General features: G+C 44.8%; 2 protein-coding genes and 1 non-coding gene across 3 annotated transcripts; all 3 read right to left on the reverse strand.

The window, feature by feature from the left end:
• Nucleotides 1-357: 357 nt before the first annotated feature.
• Nucleotides 358-5,162, reverse strand: LOC122784353 (ribonucleoside-diphosphate reductase subunit M2-like). The gene is given in 11 exon segments (XM_044049596.1): nt 358-635; nt 891-992; nt 994-1,005; nt 1,312-1,416; nt 1,877-2,010; nt 2,125-2,219; nt 2,711-2,844; nt 2,930-3,046; nt 3,124-3,279; nt 4,095-4,163; nt 4,348-5,162. Coding segments are annotated over 11 exon segments (1,416 nt in total). The 5' UTR covers nt 4,687-5,162; the 3' UTR covers nt 358-482.
• Nucleotides 709-843, reverse strand: LOC122784635. Its single transcript, XR_006362206.1, has one exon. It is a non-coding gene; the product is annotated as a small nucleolar RNA SNORD94 (small nucleolar RNA).
• Nucleotides 5,163-7,913: 2,751 nt separating the features above from the next.
• LOC122784355 (Krueppel-like factor 11) lies at nt 7,914-15,808 on the reverse strand. The gene is made up of 4 exons (XM_044049597.1): nt 15,460-15,808; nt 13,548-13,778; nt 11,315-12,155; nt 7,914-9,543 (listed from the first exon to the last, which is right to left on the reverse strand). Exons 1-4 carry the CDS (start codon nt 15,487-15,489, stop codon nt 9,248-9,250), a joined length of 1,398 nt encoding a protein of 465 aa, XP_043905532.1. The 5' UTR covers nt 15,490-15,808; the 3' UTR covers nt 7,914-9,247.
• Between the last annotated feature and the right edge of the window lie 1,359 nt (nt 15,809-17,167).

Consider the following 17,167-nt stretch of genomic DNA (forward strand, 5'->3'; position numbering starts at 1 on the left):
TGCAACACTATTTTCTCAGCAGTGGCTGAACTGTTTGTTCTGAAACTTTAGGGTTTCATAAACGAGGTAATGACGCAGATACACACACAAACGCAGCGTTAATTGGAGCTTCCGGGCTATGTGGCCTTTAAGAAAAGGTCACACAGAGGTCATGTGGGTTTAGCAGGGTTATTGAACTGCTATGGTGCTTCATCCTTATGGTATTTTGACCAAAGCATGTCACTGACAGGGAACTATTTTAACTTGGTAAATAGGGTATAATATGTCTCCTTTAAAATGTAGTTTATTGAAACATCGCAATCAACACGTCAAAGTAAAAACATGTTCATATAAAAGTCGGAAACAGGAGATTTCAAGAGATAAAACTTTTATTTGCACATTTTTAAATAAAAAGTTGATAAAAAAAAAAAATTAAAATCCACTGTTTAAATCTTTATACAAAATAAAACAAGTCACAAACTTTATTTACAAACACAACACTTTTAGAAGTCTGCGTCCAGTCTGAAGGTGTGGTCTGTGGTCGTGGACATCACGCCCATCCTCTGGTACTCGCCCACTCTCTTCTCAAAGAAGTTGGTCTTTCCCTCCAGAGAAATGTTCTCCATGAAGTCAAAGGGGTTCTCAACCCTGTAGATCTGCACACAACAGAGATGGTGAGTCTGTCTGTCCGTCACAGGTGAGTCAGTCTGTCAGTCAGTCAGTCACAGGTGTGTTCAGTGTGGCGTCTGTCTCATGCTGCTGTCGTCTGTCAGTGAACCACTCGTCCTCTGATCAGAGTCTCAGCAGCACTCAGCTCCCATCACCAGCTGAGGTCCGTACCCCTGCGCGTCTCATCATCACACACCTTTAAAGGCACAATTCAACGTGTGTATGTGTGTCACCATGGTTACCTTTGTAAAGCCGAGCTCCAGCATCAGTCTGTCAGCAACAAACTCAATGTACTGTTTCATCAGCTCACAGTTCATCCCGATCAACTTCACAGGCAGAGCCTCCAGTCAGGAACTCCTGAAGACACACACACACACAACCACAGGTCAACACACACACACAACCTGGTCACACACACACACACAGGTCACACACACAACACAACCACACACACACACACACACACACACACACACAACCACAGGTCAACACACACACACACACACACACACACACACACACACACACACAACCACAGGTCAACACACACACACACACACACACACACACACACACACACACACACACACACACACACACACACACAGAACCACAGGTCAACACACACACACAACCACAGGTGTTAGGTATGACTCCGCCCACCTGCTCAATCTCCACAGCGTTCTTGATGACCTTGGTGACGACCTCTGAGGATGGCTTGTTCACCAGATGTTTGAACATCAAACACGCAAAGTCACAGTGAAGACCCTGAAACAGCCAATCAATCAATCAATCAATCACATGAGCAGGAAGAAGTCCAGCACCATTATATTTAAAAGCAGATGTGGGAGGATTTCGGTTTATAACAAAAAAAAAAAAGGAGAAGAGTGAAGACTTGGATAAAAATCGTGTTCATTTTCATACTGCACTTTATTTACTTGTAAGAGGCACTTTAATAAATAGATCTTATTTTCTCACCACGTCTTTGATTTGATTTTGTCCAGCATTTGTAAGCTGTAGACTCTCTGTCCAGTCAGAGCCATATATTGTGTAATTGATGCTTTCAGCTTTTATTAATTTAACCCGAGTCACTGGAACACTCACAAGATGTCACTAAAATCACACTGTCCCTTTAAAATCTGTCAGAAAATGATGGAATCGTATCGTGAGATTAGTGAGACACAGTAAACTCTGTGTGTGTGTGTGTGCGCACTGATGACATCATCACCTCGTCTCTGCTGATGCGCTCGTTGGAGAAGGTCAGGCCGGGCATCAGGCCGCGCTTCTTAAGCCAGAAGATGGAAGCAAACGATCCAGAGAAGAAGATTCCCTCCAAGGCCGCGAAGGCCACCACTCTCTCTCCTGGACCACACACACACACACACACACACCATCAATAACCAGACCTGATCAATAACCAGACCTGATCAATGAGAGCACAGACACCACAGGAACAAACACAGGCGGCTGCTGTACCGTAGGTGGCGCTCTTGTTGCCGATCCAGTTGAGCGCCCAGTCGGCCTTCTTCTTCACACACGGCAGAGTCTCAATGGCATTGAACAGGTATTCTCTGAGGGTCAGTGAACGCACCATCACACAACAGCACAGAGGACACATCAGAGGACAGTAGAGGACAGCAGAGGACGGTAAAGGACAGCAGAGGACGGTAAATGACAGCAGAGGACGGTAAAGGACGGCGGGGCGTTAAGGACAACGAAGGGGCGTTAAAGGACCAGCAGAAGAGGCGATTAAGAGACGGCAGAAGAGCGGTAAGAGACAGCAGAAGGGCAGTAAAAGGACAGTAAAGAACAGCAGAAGAGGCGGTAAGAACAGAAAGAGCGGTAAGCGGCAACAGAAAGAGGCGTAGAATGACAGCAGAGGAGACAGTAAGGGCAGCAGAGGACAGGAGACAGCAGAAGGGCGTTAAGAACCCAGCAGAAGGGCGGTAAGAGACAGCGAAAGAGGCGGTAAGGACAGCAGAGGACGGTAAAGGACAGCAGAGGACGGTAAAGGACAGCAGAGGACGGTAAAGGACATCAGAGGACGGTAAAGGACAGTCACCTCTCTTGTGGCTCTTTGATGTACGTGTTGATGAGGAGACTGTACATCTCTGAGTGAATGTTCTCCATGGCGATCTGGAAACCGTAAAAACACCGCGCCTCCGTCACCTGCACTTCCTGTGTGAAACGCTCCACCTGGTGGCGACGGAGTGAAACAACGGGGTCAGGCGGCCGATCGAATATCGATATCGGATCAATAAATGAGCGCGCGCTCACTCACCAGGTTCTCGTTGACGATGCCGTCGCTGGCGGCGAAGAACGCCAACACGTGTGAGATGAAGTACCTCTCCTCGTCCTTCAGAGACTCCCAGTGCTGCAGGTCCTTGGACAGGTCCACCTGAACAAACACAAGCCGTTAACCACCGCGTGACCACGCCCACAGCCACGCCTCCCCGCCGCAGTGGACGCTCGTACCTCCTCTGCCGTCCAGAACGAGGCCTCGGCCTTCTTGTACATCTGCCAGATGTCGTGGTACTGGATGGGGAAGACGACGAAGCGGCGGGGGTTGTCTTTGAGCAGAGGCTCCGCCTCCTCGCCGCCGCTGCTGCTGCTATGCTTCACCACTTTGGGCTAAAACAGACAAACAAAAAGACCTTCTCACATCTATAATCAATATCATTATTGATCAACAATTTATCAGCAGCTGGAATCAGATTAATTCGGCCCTTTAATTCAGATTGTATGAGCGGACCTAATTCACTCATTACAGATTAACAGATTACTGAAGAAACAGAGATGATAGCTGCCGATGAAAGGACATGGAAACTTCAGGCACAAGAGGAACTAAGGTCTACGGCAGGGGTGTCACACTCATTTTTGTTCAGGGGCCACATGGGGGCCGGACCAGTAAAAATAGTAAAGTAATAGCACAATAACCTACGAACAACAAGAACCCCTTTGTTTTTTCTCCTTTGTTTTACATTTACTGAAGGATAATTTTACAAAACATGAAATTTCAACAATATCATGTCTAAATGTACTATTTACACAGCACACTGGATCTATAAAGGCACAAACATTTAGTCACGGGTATCTGGAGCATTTGACGTTACGTTTAGATTAGTGGGAAATTTGAACACATTCATCCTGTGGGCCAATTGGACCCTGTGGCGGGCCGGTTCTGGCCCCCGGGCCGTATGTTTGACACCCCTGGTCTAAGGTAAGGAGGGAGTTTAAATCAGATTACTTTACTCTGAATCATGTAAACGGATTATTTCAGTGATCACACAAATCATCTCATGTCAGCTGTTTCTCACGTGACAACATCAAACAGCTGACCAGACACGTTCGCGCCACAATCGACGCACATTCCCGCTCAATGAAGATGATCAATGCGATCGGTCGGCCTCAGACCGGAAGTCGCCAGCTGACTCAGCGTCACTCACCTCAGCGTCGTTGAAGATTTTTCGCGCGGTTTTTGACGCCAGGACGCGGGTGTTGTTCAGACTCGGAGGCTGAAAACAACACAAAGTAAAGATCAATACAGTGACCACAAACATCGATCACGTGAGCCTCACGGAGGATGAAGCGGGATGTAAATCAGCTCAGGAAAATGGCTGCCGTTAGTTTGGCGTGAAAGTTGATGATGAAGAGGAAGAAGAAGAAGAAGAAGAAGAAGAGGAAGAGGAGACTTCTCACCGTGTTTTCTTTGTCCAGCGCCATTTTGTTGGTTTGACTGACGAGTGTGTTTTCATCCTTTACAGAGAGAGGAGCGCGAGTAGACAGCATTTTTATACACACACAGAGTGACGTCACACGGGAGAAAAGTCCGCAAACACAACACCGTGACGTCACAGGGGAGAAAAAGGAGGGAAAGGTCCAGCAGCAGCGACAAACACAGAGAGAGAGCAGAGACTGAAGCAGCTTCTCCGTCCGCGGCTCCTTTTTATTGAAATGTTGGCGCGTGAACTCAGCCAGCCAATCACAGCGCAGCTCGCGGAGGCTCTTTAAACGTGACGCTGCCACGGAGCCAATCATATGGCACGCCGCGTTCACGTGACGCCCGGAAGTGTGGGAAATTGAAGCGGCTTTGTTTAGTTTGTCCAAGCTTACGAAACCGCGAGAAACCGGTTATAAAAGCAGTTACGAAACACTCATTTAATTTAACAATAAAACACTTTTATTTTACACGTAACAGTCGATTAACCGACATTTCACAACACGACCCTTAAGCGTTAGATGAACGTTAAAGTGAGAGAAGTGAATGTGACTTTTGCCTGAAAAGAGAAACATTAACATTTACAGAGTCTGATCACAGTCATTTAACTCTTTATATTTACCCACACTGCACTGGTACATAAGTATATGTTTATATCTTATGTGTTTATTTAACATATAGACATTCAACGATGTCAACGTGAAAGATGCCAGATTATAGAGAATCTACGCTTGTAAAACAACCCACGAGGGAAACAATAGCAGCGGGCGCTGAATAGAATAGAATATAGAATATAGAATAGAATATACTTTATTAATCCCTTGCGGGAAATTCTTTCGTCACAGCGCTCCAGTGTACAAAGGTAACGAATGTTATAGCAGCAGTTTTTTACAAAGTTAAAATAAATAATCAGAATAAAATTACACAGTTAAAGAATACAAATAAAATAAGAACAAATTTACCAGGTAAAAAATGTCAAGAATATACCTCAAAACTTGCACCTCCCCCTCCCCCCCATATTAACAATATAAGCAGAGGAAATATAAGCCTAAATGAATGAATGAGTATAAATGAGTTTAAAATGTGACAAGAATAAAAGAAGAGCTAAAACAAGTGCTCAATGAATCGATTATTAATCAGTCTTTTATTTTTCAGCTTCTTAAATGTGAATATTTTCTACTTTCTGTCATTTTAATTTATTTGTTTTATATTCTATTTCTATTTTTTACTTAATTTTACTTAATTTTAATTTCTTTTTTTTTAATTTTTAACATATGTGCTCTTTAAAAAACTGGTATTTCAAAACAATTTCCTTCGGGGTAATAAAAGGATTATGATTCTGATTCTTATTTTCAGCTGCTTAAATGTGAATATTTTCTACTTTCTGTCATTTTTCAGCTTCTTAAATGTTAATATTTTCTATTTTTTGTCATTTTCAGCTTCTTAAATGTGAATATTTTCTACTTTGCATTTCAGCTTCTTAAGTGAATATTTCTAGTCATTTTCAGTGTAAATGTGAATATTTTTTCTTACTTTCTCATTTTCAGCTTCTTAAATGTGAATATTTCTACTTTTGTCATTTTCAGCTTCAAATGTGAATATTTTCTACTGTCATTTTTCAGCTTCTTAAATGTGAATATTTTTCTACTTTGTCATTTTCAGTCTGAAATGTGAATATTTTGTACTTTGTCATTTTCAGCTTCTTAAATGTGAATATTTTCTACTTTCTGTCATTTTTCAGCTTCTTAAATGTGAATATTTTTCTACTTTCTGTCATTTTCAGCTTCTTAAATGTGATATTTTCTAGTTTTGTCATTTTCAGCTTCTAAATGTGAATATTTTCTACTTTTGTCATTTTTAAAGCTTCTTAAATGTGAATATTTTCTACTTTCTGTCATTTTCAGTTTCTGAAATGTGAATATTTTCTACTTTTGTGTCATTTTCAGCTTCTTAAATGTGAATATTTTCTACTTTCTGTCATTTTCAGCTTCTTAAATGTGAATATTTTTCTTGTCATTTTCAACTTCTGAAATGTGAATATTTTCTAATTTTTCAGCTTCTTAAATGTGAATATTTTCTACTTTCTGTCATTTTTCAGTTTCAAATGTGAATATTTTCTACTTTCTGACATTTTTCAGGTTCTTAAATGTGAATATTTTCTACTTTGTCATTTTTCAGCTTCCTAAATGTGAATATTTTCTACTTTCTGTCATTTTCAGTTTCTTAAATGTGAATATTTTCACTTTTTCATTTTCAGCTTCTTAAATGTGAATATTTTCTACTTTCTGTCATTTTCAGCTTCATTTTCTAGCTTCTTAAATGTGAATATTTTCAGTTTTGTCATTTTCAGCTTCTTAATGTGAATATTTTCTACTTTCTGTCATTTTCAGCTTCTTAAATGTGAATGTTTTCTACTTTCTGTCGTTTTTCAGCTTCTTAAATGAATATTTTGTCTACTTTCTGTCATTTTCAATGTTTTCTGAAATGTGAATATTTTCTACTTTTGTCATTTTCAGCTTCTTAAATGTGAATATTTTCTACTTTCTGTCATTTTCAGCTTCTTAAATGTGTATATTCTCAGTTTCTGTCATTTTTCAGCTTCTTAAATGTGAATGTTGTCTAGTTTCTGTCGTTTTCAGCTTCTTAAATGTGAATATTAACATTTGCTTTTAGAAACTTTCTAACATACGCACACTGGACTGGAATATAACAATAATACACATAAATGCATGTATGTAAACAGACACTGTGCTGCAGTACCGCTCACAGCCTCACACAGTCGCTGTGACCCATCACATGTATATATCTCTTTTGGCTGAAGCTGAATGTCGGTCAGTAAGGCAGAGTGGGCGGGACCCTCATCAGCCAATGACGCGCCTCCTTCACGTTTCCGGTACTGATGTCATCTCTCTGCTCATTGGTCACGCCCCCGCAGCGGCCTGCTCAGGATTGGCTGACCGCTGTTACCGGGCGGAGTCAGCGGGGAGGAGCCGCGGCTCCGGTTGTGTAACGTGACACTGTCGCCGAGCAGAAACTTCACACACGGAACCAAGATTTGTGTTTATATAACAAGCCGCAGCGCGAGGCCGTCTCTGTGGTTTCCCGCCTCTATCTGACCTGCTTTCTTTGACCAGTTTATTCACACACACACACACATCATGTATTCCCTAACTCTAAAACCAGGTCTTAACCCTAAAAAAGCCCTTTAAAGTTGTGAGGACCAGACAGAATGTCCTCACAAAGAAGACACACACACACACACAGACGCTGCATTGACTTCCATTGTTTAAACAGATTAAACAAAGTCTTATCACGCTAACATTAACCAGAACCAGTTAATGAATAACAGTAATTAAATATCGTGATAATGTTGCATCGTGACTTCAGTATCGTAATAATGTTGTATTGTGACATAAATATCGCGATAATGTCGTATCGTGACATAAATATCGTGATGTCGCATCGTGGCTCTCCGCCCTGACCTGTGGCCCCACCTCTTACCTGCCCATGGTGTTAAAGAACAAAAAGTACAAACCAACACTTTTATATTTGAGATGGTCTTTTTTTATTATTATTATAAAAGTCATTTCCTTTTTCACCATCACTTACAGGCAAATCATTCTGATAAAAGCTGTTGTTATTATTATTATCATTATTATTATTAATAATAAGAATTACATTTCATAACATGAGGTATTTTCATACTGGCTACACTGTAAAAAAAAAAAAGCACTTTTCCTCAACACATGTTTATTAAATAATAAAAAAACAAAAATAGAAAAAGAATAGGTAGTATCACAGTGAGGAATACTGACATGTTTAAAATAGCAACAACTCATACAATCAATAAATGCAGATTGGAATACACAGAACATTCATATAGATATGAATATATTTACAGTATTTACAGAAGCACAAATACACAGAGGCTTTGGCAAGAAAAAAAAGAGTGCATATGGTTGACTAACAGATACACACACACACACACACACACACACGTGAAGTAAACATGAATTTACTGAGTACAAAAACCAGCTCCATTTTAAAAACTCCAGTGCAACGTCAAATCTTTATTGGTTTTGTGTGAATGAATAGCAGCTCCGCCTCCTGCTCCGCCTCCTCCTCTGTGAGTGTGTGTGGGAATAAAATGTCCTGAGCAAAGCCGGACACTGTGTCCGACAACCACATGAGCTCAACTCAAGGTTGTGTGGATTCTGAAGCACTGACACCAGAGTCAGTGCTGCCTGAGATGTGGACTCCCCCTGCTGGCCTCGTCCTGTGCCTACAGCGGGTAATAAAATCTCAACCAGGACGTCACATGATTACGTCTTCATCTCACTGTAAACCACTCACTCTCCCACACCAAACCTCATGGAGAAGATCAGTGATTTTAACATCACACACACAGGAGCTGTTGATCCACAGCTTTTGGTGTGAGAGGGCGAGTGGGTTACAGACGTGATCATGTGACGTAGATATCGTAGACTTGGACTGACGGCGATTTTATGACACAAGTCTTTTATTAAGAGGCTAAAATCAGTTTTTCCTGCTGAGAACCGCGTTTTCAAAGTCCACTCGGCTAAAAAGTTACCTCAGTGTCGGGAAGCATCGGTGTGTTTACTGACATACTGTAAAGTGCAGTTCTCTGAAGTACTGATGTAAAAAGAAATAAAAATAATTCCATTCATTTTTTTATTTGAATTTTCTCGCAGAAATCCGACGTTTGCAGTTTTTGTGCCAAAGTTTTTTGTAAAGACTCAAAACTCCAGGTTTCTGTTTCATCATCAGTCACTGGAGTGTAACGACCGCTTCAGCCTCAGGGGGGCGCCATACGCTTACAGACCATCATTCTGACTGAAGCTCCGCCTCCAGTGTCCTGAGTTAGTTGGCGGTGGGGACGAGCACCCTGACAGGAAGGGCGGGGCCTCGGATATGACCTTTGGGCAGGGCCATTTTGTTGAGGTCACCGGTGTCGGCGGGCCACGACGTCGCCCGCTTGGACGTCGTGTGCCGCCGGGCGTGTTTGGTCAGGTGGTCACTGCGCATGAAGCGCCGGTCGCACACGCCGCACACAAACTTCTTCTCGCCGGTGTGCGTCCGCCGGTGGCGGGAAAGCTCGTCGGAGCGGGCAAACTTCTTGTCGCAGCCGTCCCAGTGACAGCTGAACGGCTTTTCACCTGCGGAGCGACAACAAACACGGGTCACCACCACAACAACACGCGAAAACGTCTACGTTTCTTCAGCATATTTGTTCGACAGATGCAGATGTTTGTGTTTTTAAAATGGCCGCCATCACGTCACTACAGGAGTGAGATGAGGACGCCCCCTGCTGGCCTCAGCAGTCACATGATCACGTCTTTAGCTCATCTGTGTAAACCACTCACTCTCCCTCCCACACACACACACTCACTCACTCACTCTCCCACACTAAAGCCCATAGAGAAAATCAGTGATTTTAGCTCACAGGGACGCAGGAGCTGCTGGTCTACTGCTGCCTCGTGTGGTCACTTTGTGTCACTGAAGCAAATCTAAAGTTTTTCAAAAGCCAAATTGACAAAATAAGACATTTGAACTTAGTGATGGAGGCAGCAGTGGATCGACAACTCCAGTGTGTGTGTGATGTTAAAATCACTGATTTTCTCTGTGAGGTTTGGTGTGTGAGAGCGAGTGTGTGTGTGTGAGAGAGTGAGTGTGTGTGTGAGAGTGCATGAGTGTGTGTGTGAGAGTGAGTGAGAGTGTGTGCAGTGAGAGTGTGTGTGTGAGTGTGGTGTGGTGAGGGAGGTGAGGAGTGTGTGTGTGAGTGCATGAGTGATGTGTGTGAGAGTGAGTGTGTGAAAGTGCAGAGTGTGTGCGTGTGTGAGAGAGTGAGTGTGTGTGAGAGTGAGTGTGTGTGTGAGAGTAGTGTGTATGTGGAGAGTGAGTGTGTGTGTGAGAGTGCATGAGTGTGTGTGTGTGTGAGGAGTAGTGTGTGTGAGAGTGCAAGTGCATGTGTGTGAGAGTAGATGAGTGTGTGTGTGTAAGGAGTGATGAGTGTGTGTGGTGTGAGAAGTGAGTGTGTGTGTGAAGTGAGTGTGTGTGAGAGAGTGAGTGTGTGTGTGAAGTGCATAGTGTGTGTGTGAGAGTGTGTGTGTGAGAGTGCATGAGTGTGTGTGTGAGAGGGAGTGTGTGTGTGAGAGTGAGTGTGTGTGTGAGAGTGCATGAGTGTGTGTGTGAGAGAGTGAGTGTGTGTGTGAAGTGCATGAGTGTGTGTGTGAGAGAGTGAGTGTGTGAGAGAGTGAGTGTGTGTAAGAGTGGAGTGAGAGAGAGTAGTGTGTGTGTGAGAGAGATGAGTGTGTGTGTGTGTGTGAGTGAGTGTGTGTGTGGTGTGTGTGAGAGTAGTGTGTGTGAGTGTGAGAGTGAGTGTGTGTGAGGGTATGCATGAGAGAGTGAGGAGTGTGTGTGAGAGAGTGATGAAGAGTGAGTGTGTGTGTGTGTGAGTGTGTGAAGTGGGAGTGTGTGTGCGTGTGGAGAGAGGAGTGTGTGTGTGAGAGAGTGAGAGTGTGTGTGTGAGAGTGAGTGTGTGTGTGAGAGAGAGTGTGTGTGTGTGAGAGTGCATGAGTGTGTGTGTGAGTGAGAGTGAGGAGTGTAGGAGAGGGTGTGCGTGTGTGTGTGTGTGTGTGAGAGGAGTGTGTGTGTGTGTGTGTGAGGGGAGTGTGTAATGCAGAGTGGTGTGTGTGTGTGTGAGAGAGTGCATGAGTGTGTGTGAGAGATGAGTGTGTGTGTGAGAGAGAGTGTGTGTGTGAGAGGATGAGTGTGTGTGTGCATGAGTGTGTGTCCAGACATGAGTGTGTGTGTGAGAACGCTCATGAGAGCGCGAGTGGTTTCCAGACCTCTGATAAAGACGTGATCACGTTCTTAAAGACATCGTAGACTCCGTGTTGGTGTGTGTGTGGTGACAGTGCCTCCTACCTGTGTGTGTGCGCAGGTGCGCCTTCAGGTGGGAACTCTTGAAGTACGTCTTCTTGCAGCCAAGGAAGTTGCAGACGTAGTTTCTTCGGCGGGAGAATTCGGCATGCGAGGAGGCGCCGCTCGCTCCTGACGGCATGTAAACCGGCGCTGGGGCCAGGGGGAGGAGCTTGGTGCTGCCTAGGGTCATGAGAGTCTGCGGGCCCTGCGAGGGCTGCGTCACGTGCTGCTGCGGCACCACGAACATCACAGTGCCCTGCGGCACCGCCGAGCCCACCAGCAGAGGCTGAGAGAAGGTGGGAGGAGCCTGCGGCAGGATGGGCTTCGGTCCCCCCGGAGTCTGCACCTGAACTGGAGCCTGGACGAAGGCGGAGATCATCCCCGCCCCCCCGCTCACCGGGATCACCTGACAGAGGAGTGGAGAAGCCGAGAGCCGCTGGGAAGAGGAAGACACGGGGAAGGAGCGTGGAGGAGGAGGAGGAGCAGGAGGAGAGGGCGGGCTGCTGGGACACGGAGGACGGCCCCTTGTCTCTGGAGGCGTGAGTGGACATGTGGGCGTTTCTGTGAGACGAGAGCAGGAAGGGACGGGGACACCGAGGCTGTCGGCGGTGTGGCGGATGACGCTGGTGGCCATGGCTCTGCTGGGCGGAGCCACAACACACAACTCAGTCTGAGGTGGAAGCACTGACACATGAGGGTGGGAGTCACTGAGGAGGGCGGAGCCAACACTGAGCTCCAGGCCGGGTACGACGTGTGTGGAGGCGGGGCTTGGAGCAGAGGCGGGGCTTGGAGCAGAGGTGGCGGAGGCCTCAGAGGAGCTTGGACTGTGAGGTGGAGTCATGCACTGAAGAAAGCAACGACACAAAGGAAGAGGTTAAAAAAAACCCTCTTATTCATGTGTTCACTCTGATCATTCATGTGTTCACAAAACACAGTGAAAGTTCATGTGTTTGTCACTGTGATGGATATGACGACATTTTCCCATCTCTTTGTTTCCAGTGCTGATGAGAATCAGACGTCAAGAGACAATTCAGAAGAAACAAAGAAGTGTGTGTGTGTGTGTGTGAGTGTGTGTGTGAGTGAGTAAATGTGTGTGTGTGTGTGTGTGTGAGTAAGTGTGTGTGTGTGTGTGTGGTAGTGTGTGTGTGTGTGTGTGTGAGTAAGTGTGTGTGTGAGTGAGTAAATGTGTGTGTGTGTGTGTGTGTGTAAGTGTGTGTGTGTGTGTGTGTGTGTGAGTAAGTGTGTGTGTGTGTGAGTAAGTGTGTGTGTGTGAGTAAATGTTGTGTGTGTGTGTGGTGTGGTGTGGTGGTAATGTGTGTGTGTGTGTGTGTGTGTAAGTGTGTGTGTGTGTGTGTGTGAGTAAGTGTGTGTGTGAGTGAGTAAATGTGTGTGTGTGTGTGTGTGAGTGTGTGTGTGAGTGGTGTGTGTGTGTGTGTGAGTAAGTGTGTGTGTGTGTGTGTGTGTGTGTGTGTGAGTAAGTGTGTGTGTGTGTGTGTGTGTGTGTGTGTGTGTGTGTGAGTAAGTGTGTGTGTCCAGATATTACTAATGTTGTGGGGACCTAAACCTGTTTACACAGTCACATTATGGGGACTTGTCTTCCTTGTGGGGACAAAAAGCAAGTCCCCATAACATAAATTACTACATTTTAAGGTGAAGGTATGTTTTAAGGTTAGGCTGAGATTGAGATTAGGGTTAGGATTAGGATTAGGCCAGTAGTAATTGTGGTTATGGTTAGAGTAAGTCTCCAGGAAATGAATGTAAGTCAATGCAATGTCCCCTCATGTCATGAATGTCGAACATGTGTGTGTAAGTGTGTGTGTGTGTGTGTGTGTGTGTGTGAGTATGTGTGTGGGTGTGTGTGTGAGTAAGTGTGTGTGAGTAAGTGTGTGTGTGTGTGTGTGTGTGTAAGTAAGTGTGTGTGTGTGTGTGTGTGTGTGTGTGTGTGTGTGCGGGTATTACTAATGTTGTGGGGACCTAAAACACAGTCACATAATGTGGACTTGTCTTCCTTGCGGGGACAAAAAACAGTCCCCACAACATAAATAACTACATTTTAAGGTGAAGATATGTTTTAAGGTTAGGTTGAGATTAGGATTAGGCCAGTAGTAATTGTGGTTAAGGTTAGAGTAAGTCTCCAGGAAATGAATGTAAGGCAATGCAATGTCCCCTCAAGTCATGAATGTCCAACTACGTGTGTGTGTGTGTGTGTGTGTGTGTGTGTGTGTCAGATCCTCACCAGTGACGACAGAGCGATCAGGTCTTTAGCAGCGTCCACGCTCTCCGTCTGCAGCTGGATGGAGTCACATGAGTCAGAGGTGGGGGTCAGTGGGCGGGGCTTATGCAACCTTTGATCCCAGAAGCTCATGCTGACGAGCGCCTCGGCCGCCTCCAGGTCGTTGTACTCAACGCACGGACTGGGCTTCATGAGCGCCCCCTGCTGTCTGTCCACAGTGTCCATGCTGTCCACCTGAGACAGAGGACAATCACTCACGTGATATAACCATGTTTCATCATTAGTGCCGCCTTCTCTCTGCTACCAGTAGGCGGCGCGTGGCGTCCCCACGTGAACTCTAACAATGACGTCACTGTTTTATTTTCAAATCAACGAGGAAAAAAAAACAAAGCATGATAATAATAATAGTTAAAAAAATAATGATAATAATAATACATAATTATGATAAAAAAATACATAATAATAATAAATAATAAAAATACATTATAATAACAGGAAAACAGTAAAAATGCTGAGTCATCAAATACACTGTAAAAAAACAACAGTGTTGTTCGAGACAAAGAACTGCAGGAAGAGAGGAGGGAGGGGGCGAGCAAGTGAGCGAGAGACCTATGTACACCAGAGAGAGAGACACTGTCTCGCGCTGACGGTGAAGAAACTTCCCCTTCACCGAGAACACACACAAGCCCCGCCCCTGCCCCTCCCACATTAACATGCACCGAATCACCCCGAGCGAGCGAGAGAGAGAGAGAGAGAGGAAGCTCCTAACAGGAAGTGTCGTTTGAGAAAACAAAAAGTCAATCTGTGTTCTCTCTCACTCACACACACACACACACTTTGTTTTGAGTGACAGTCCTTTGATGTTTATTGATCACATTTTTCTGATCAGTGATGAAAAACTTATGAACTAAAACAACAACTACACAACAACACTGTCTTGAGACAACAACTTCCAGCTGCAACACAATTCACAAACAACAGTAACACAACTACACAAACAGACAACAACACACAACCACACAGACAACAGCAACAACACACAACCACACAAACAGACAACAGCAACACAACCACACAAACAGACAAAAGCAATAACACACAACCACACAAAGAGACAACAGCAACACAACCACACAAACAGACAACACACAACCAGACAACAGCAAAACAACCATACAAAGACACAAACAGACAACAGCAACACAACCACACAAACAGACAACACACAACCACACAAACAGACAACAGCAACAACACAAACAGAAAACAGCAACACAACCATACAAAGACACAAAAGACAACAGCAACACAACCACACAAAGACACCAACAGACAACAGCAACAACACACAACCACAGAAACAGACAACAGCAACACACAACCACACAAAGACACAAACAGACAAAAGCAACACAAGCACACAGACACCAGCAACACAACCACACAAAGACAACAGTAACACAACCACTCAAATACACAACAGTAACACAACCACAAAGACACAACAAGACAACAGTAACACAACCACACAAATACACAAAAAGACAACAGTAACACAACCACAAAGCCACTAAAAGACAAAACTAAAACAACCACACAAAGACAACAACAACAACACACAACACACAGACACAAAAAGAAAACAGCAACAACACACAACCAGACACAAAAAGACAACACACATACACAAAAAGACAACACACAACCACACAGACACAAAAAGACAACAGTAACACAACCACACAAAGACAACAGCAACATAAACTGAACATGATTCTCGCACTAAAAACATAGAAAACACAGCAACCCATCGTAAGTACGGCATCAGTGTGTGTGTGTGTGTGTGTCCTCAGATAAACCAGCGGCAGCTGCTTCACAGCAGAGCCGGACACTGAGCACCGAGGAGCGGACTCACCTGACAGCAGCGCCCCGTGAAGCTGAGCATGAAGCGGGACACAGAGAGGAGCAGCAGCCGTAGATAGCGGCGGAGGAGCGGGCAGACACAGCGAGGCGAGCCGCTGCTGCTGCTGGAGCCGGGAGTCAAGAGTCAGACCCGGGTCCGGGTCCGGGTCCAGGTCCAGGTCTAGCGTCAGACTGTCTTAACTGAGCGGAGCCAAATAACAATAATAAAAAAAATACACATTGGCACAAAAAGAGAAAAAAAAGCAGCTCCAGAAACAAAGTGAGCGCAGTCTGGCGGCTGATGACGCGCAGCCAATCACAGGCGAGGCGCTGCGTGATCAGGACGTGCTCGCGACGCCATTGGCCCGGGGCGGGGTGCGTGGCTGTCGGGGGGCGTGGCCAGGGAGTCAACGGTGTCAGAGTAAACCCGATGAACCCGGGAGCGCGCGCCAACTGGGGGAAAGGTTGGGAGGCAGAGAGAGGCACGAGGCGCGGGCGCGAGAGCGGCGAGGGCGCGCGTCTGCAGGACAAACATAAAGTGTTCATATAATGCAATAAAACCATACACATTATAACATATACATATATACAAACCTTATTCACTGATGAAATGAACACAAACACTTAGCATCATGAATGATTTTTGTCTCAAATTAAAAAAATAAACTTTCAGAGCAACAGGAAAAAAAAACTGTATCTATGAAACATCATAAATAAATATATATATACATATATATGTATATATATATAGGGTTAGGGTCTTTCTGCAGAGGGAATGATGTACTGCTGCTGATGTTACTGCTGCTGCTGCTTCAGACTCATAAAAGGAGGGAAAAGTGGGACAAAAGCAGACAGAGGTGACGTGAGTTCATTTTCCCTCCCGAGTTCACTGAGGTTGGAAAATGAAAAAAGGAAAAAGACAGAGGCGGTTTCCAGGCAGAAAATACTGACAGCAGGAAGAAAAACAGCAGCAGTAACTGTAACAGCAACAGTAAGTGTAACAGCAGTAACAGCAGCAGCAGAAACAGCAGCAGTAACTGTAACAGCAGCAGCAGAAACAGCAGCAGTAACTGTAACAGCAACAGTAACTGTAACAGCAGCAGCAGAAACAGCAGCAGTAACTGTAACAGCAGCAGCAGAAACAGCAGCAGTAACAGCAGCAGTAACTTTAACAGCAACAGTAACTGTAACAGCAGCAGCAGAAACAGCAGCAGTAAGTAACAGCAGCAGTAACAGCAGCAGTAACTTTAACAGCAGCAGCAGTAACAGCAGCAGAAACAGCAGCAGTAACTTTAACAGCAGCAGCAGAAACAGCAGCAGTAACAGCAGCAGTAACAGCAACAGTAACTGTAACAGCAGCAGCAGAAACAGCAGCAGTCACTGTAACAGCAGCAGTAACAGCAGCAGTAACTTTAACAGCAGCAGCAGTAACAGCAGCAGAAACAGCAGCAGTAACTGTAACAGCAGCAGTAGAAACAGCAACAGTAACTGTAACAGCAGTAACAGCAGCAGCAGTAACAGCAGCAGTAACTGCAACAGTAACAGCAACAGTAGAAATAGCAGCAGCAGCAGCAGCATCAGCAGCAGAAACAGCAGCAGTATCAGCAGCAGAAACAACAGCAGTATCGGCAGCAGTAACTGTAACAGCAGAAACAGTAACTGTTTAGTCGAAGTTTAGACCTAAGTTTAGACCTAAGTTTAGTCTAAGTTTAGACCTAAGT

The sequence above is a fragment of the Solea senegalensis genome, linkage group LG17, assembly GCF_019176455.1.
Source record: "Solea senegalensis isolate Sse05_10M linkage group LG17, IFAPA_SoseM_1, whole genome shotgun sequence".
NCBI classification, from domain to species: Eukaryota; Metazoa; Chordata; class Actinopteri; order Pleuronectiformes; family Soleidae; genus Solea; species Solea senegalensis.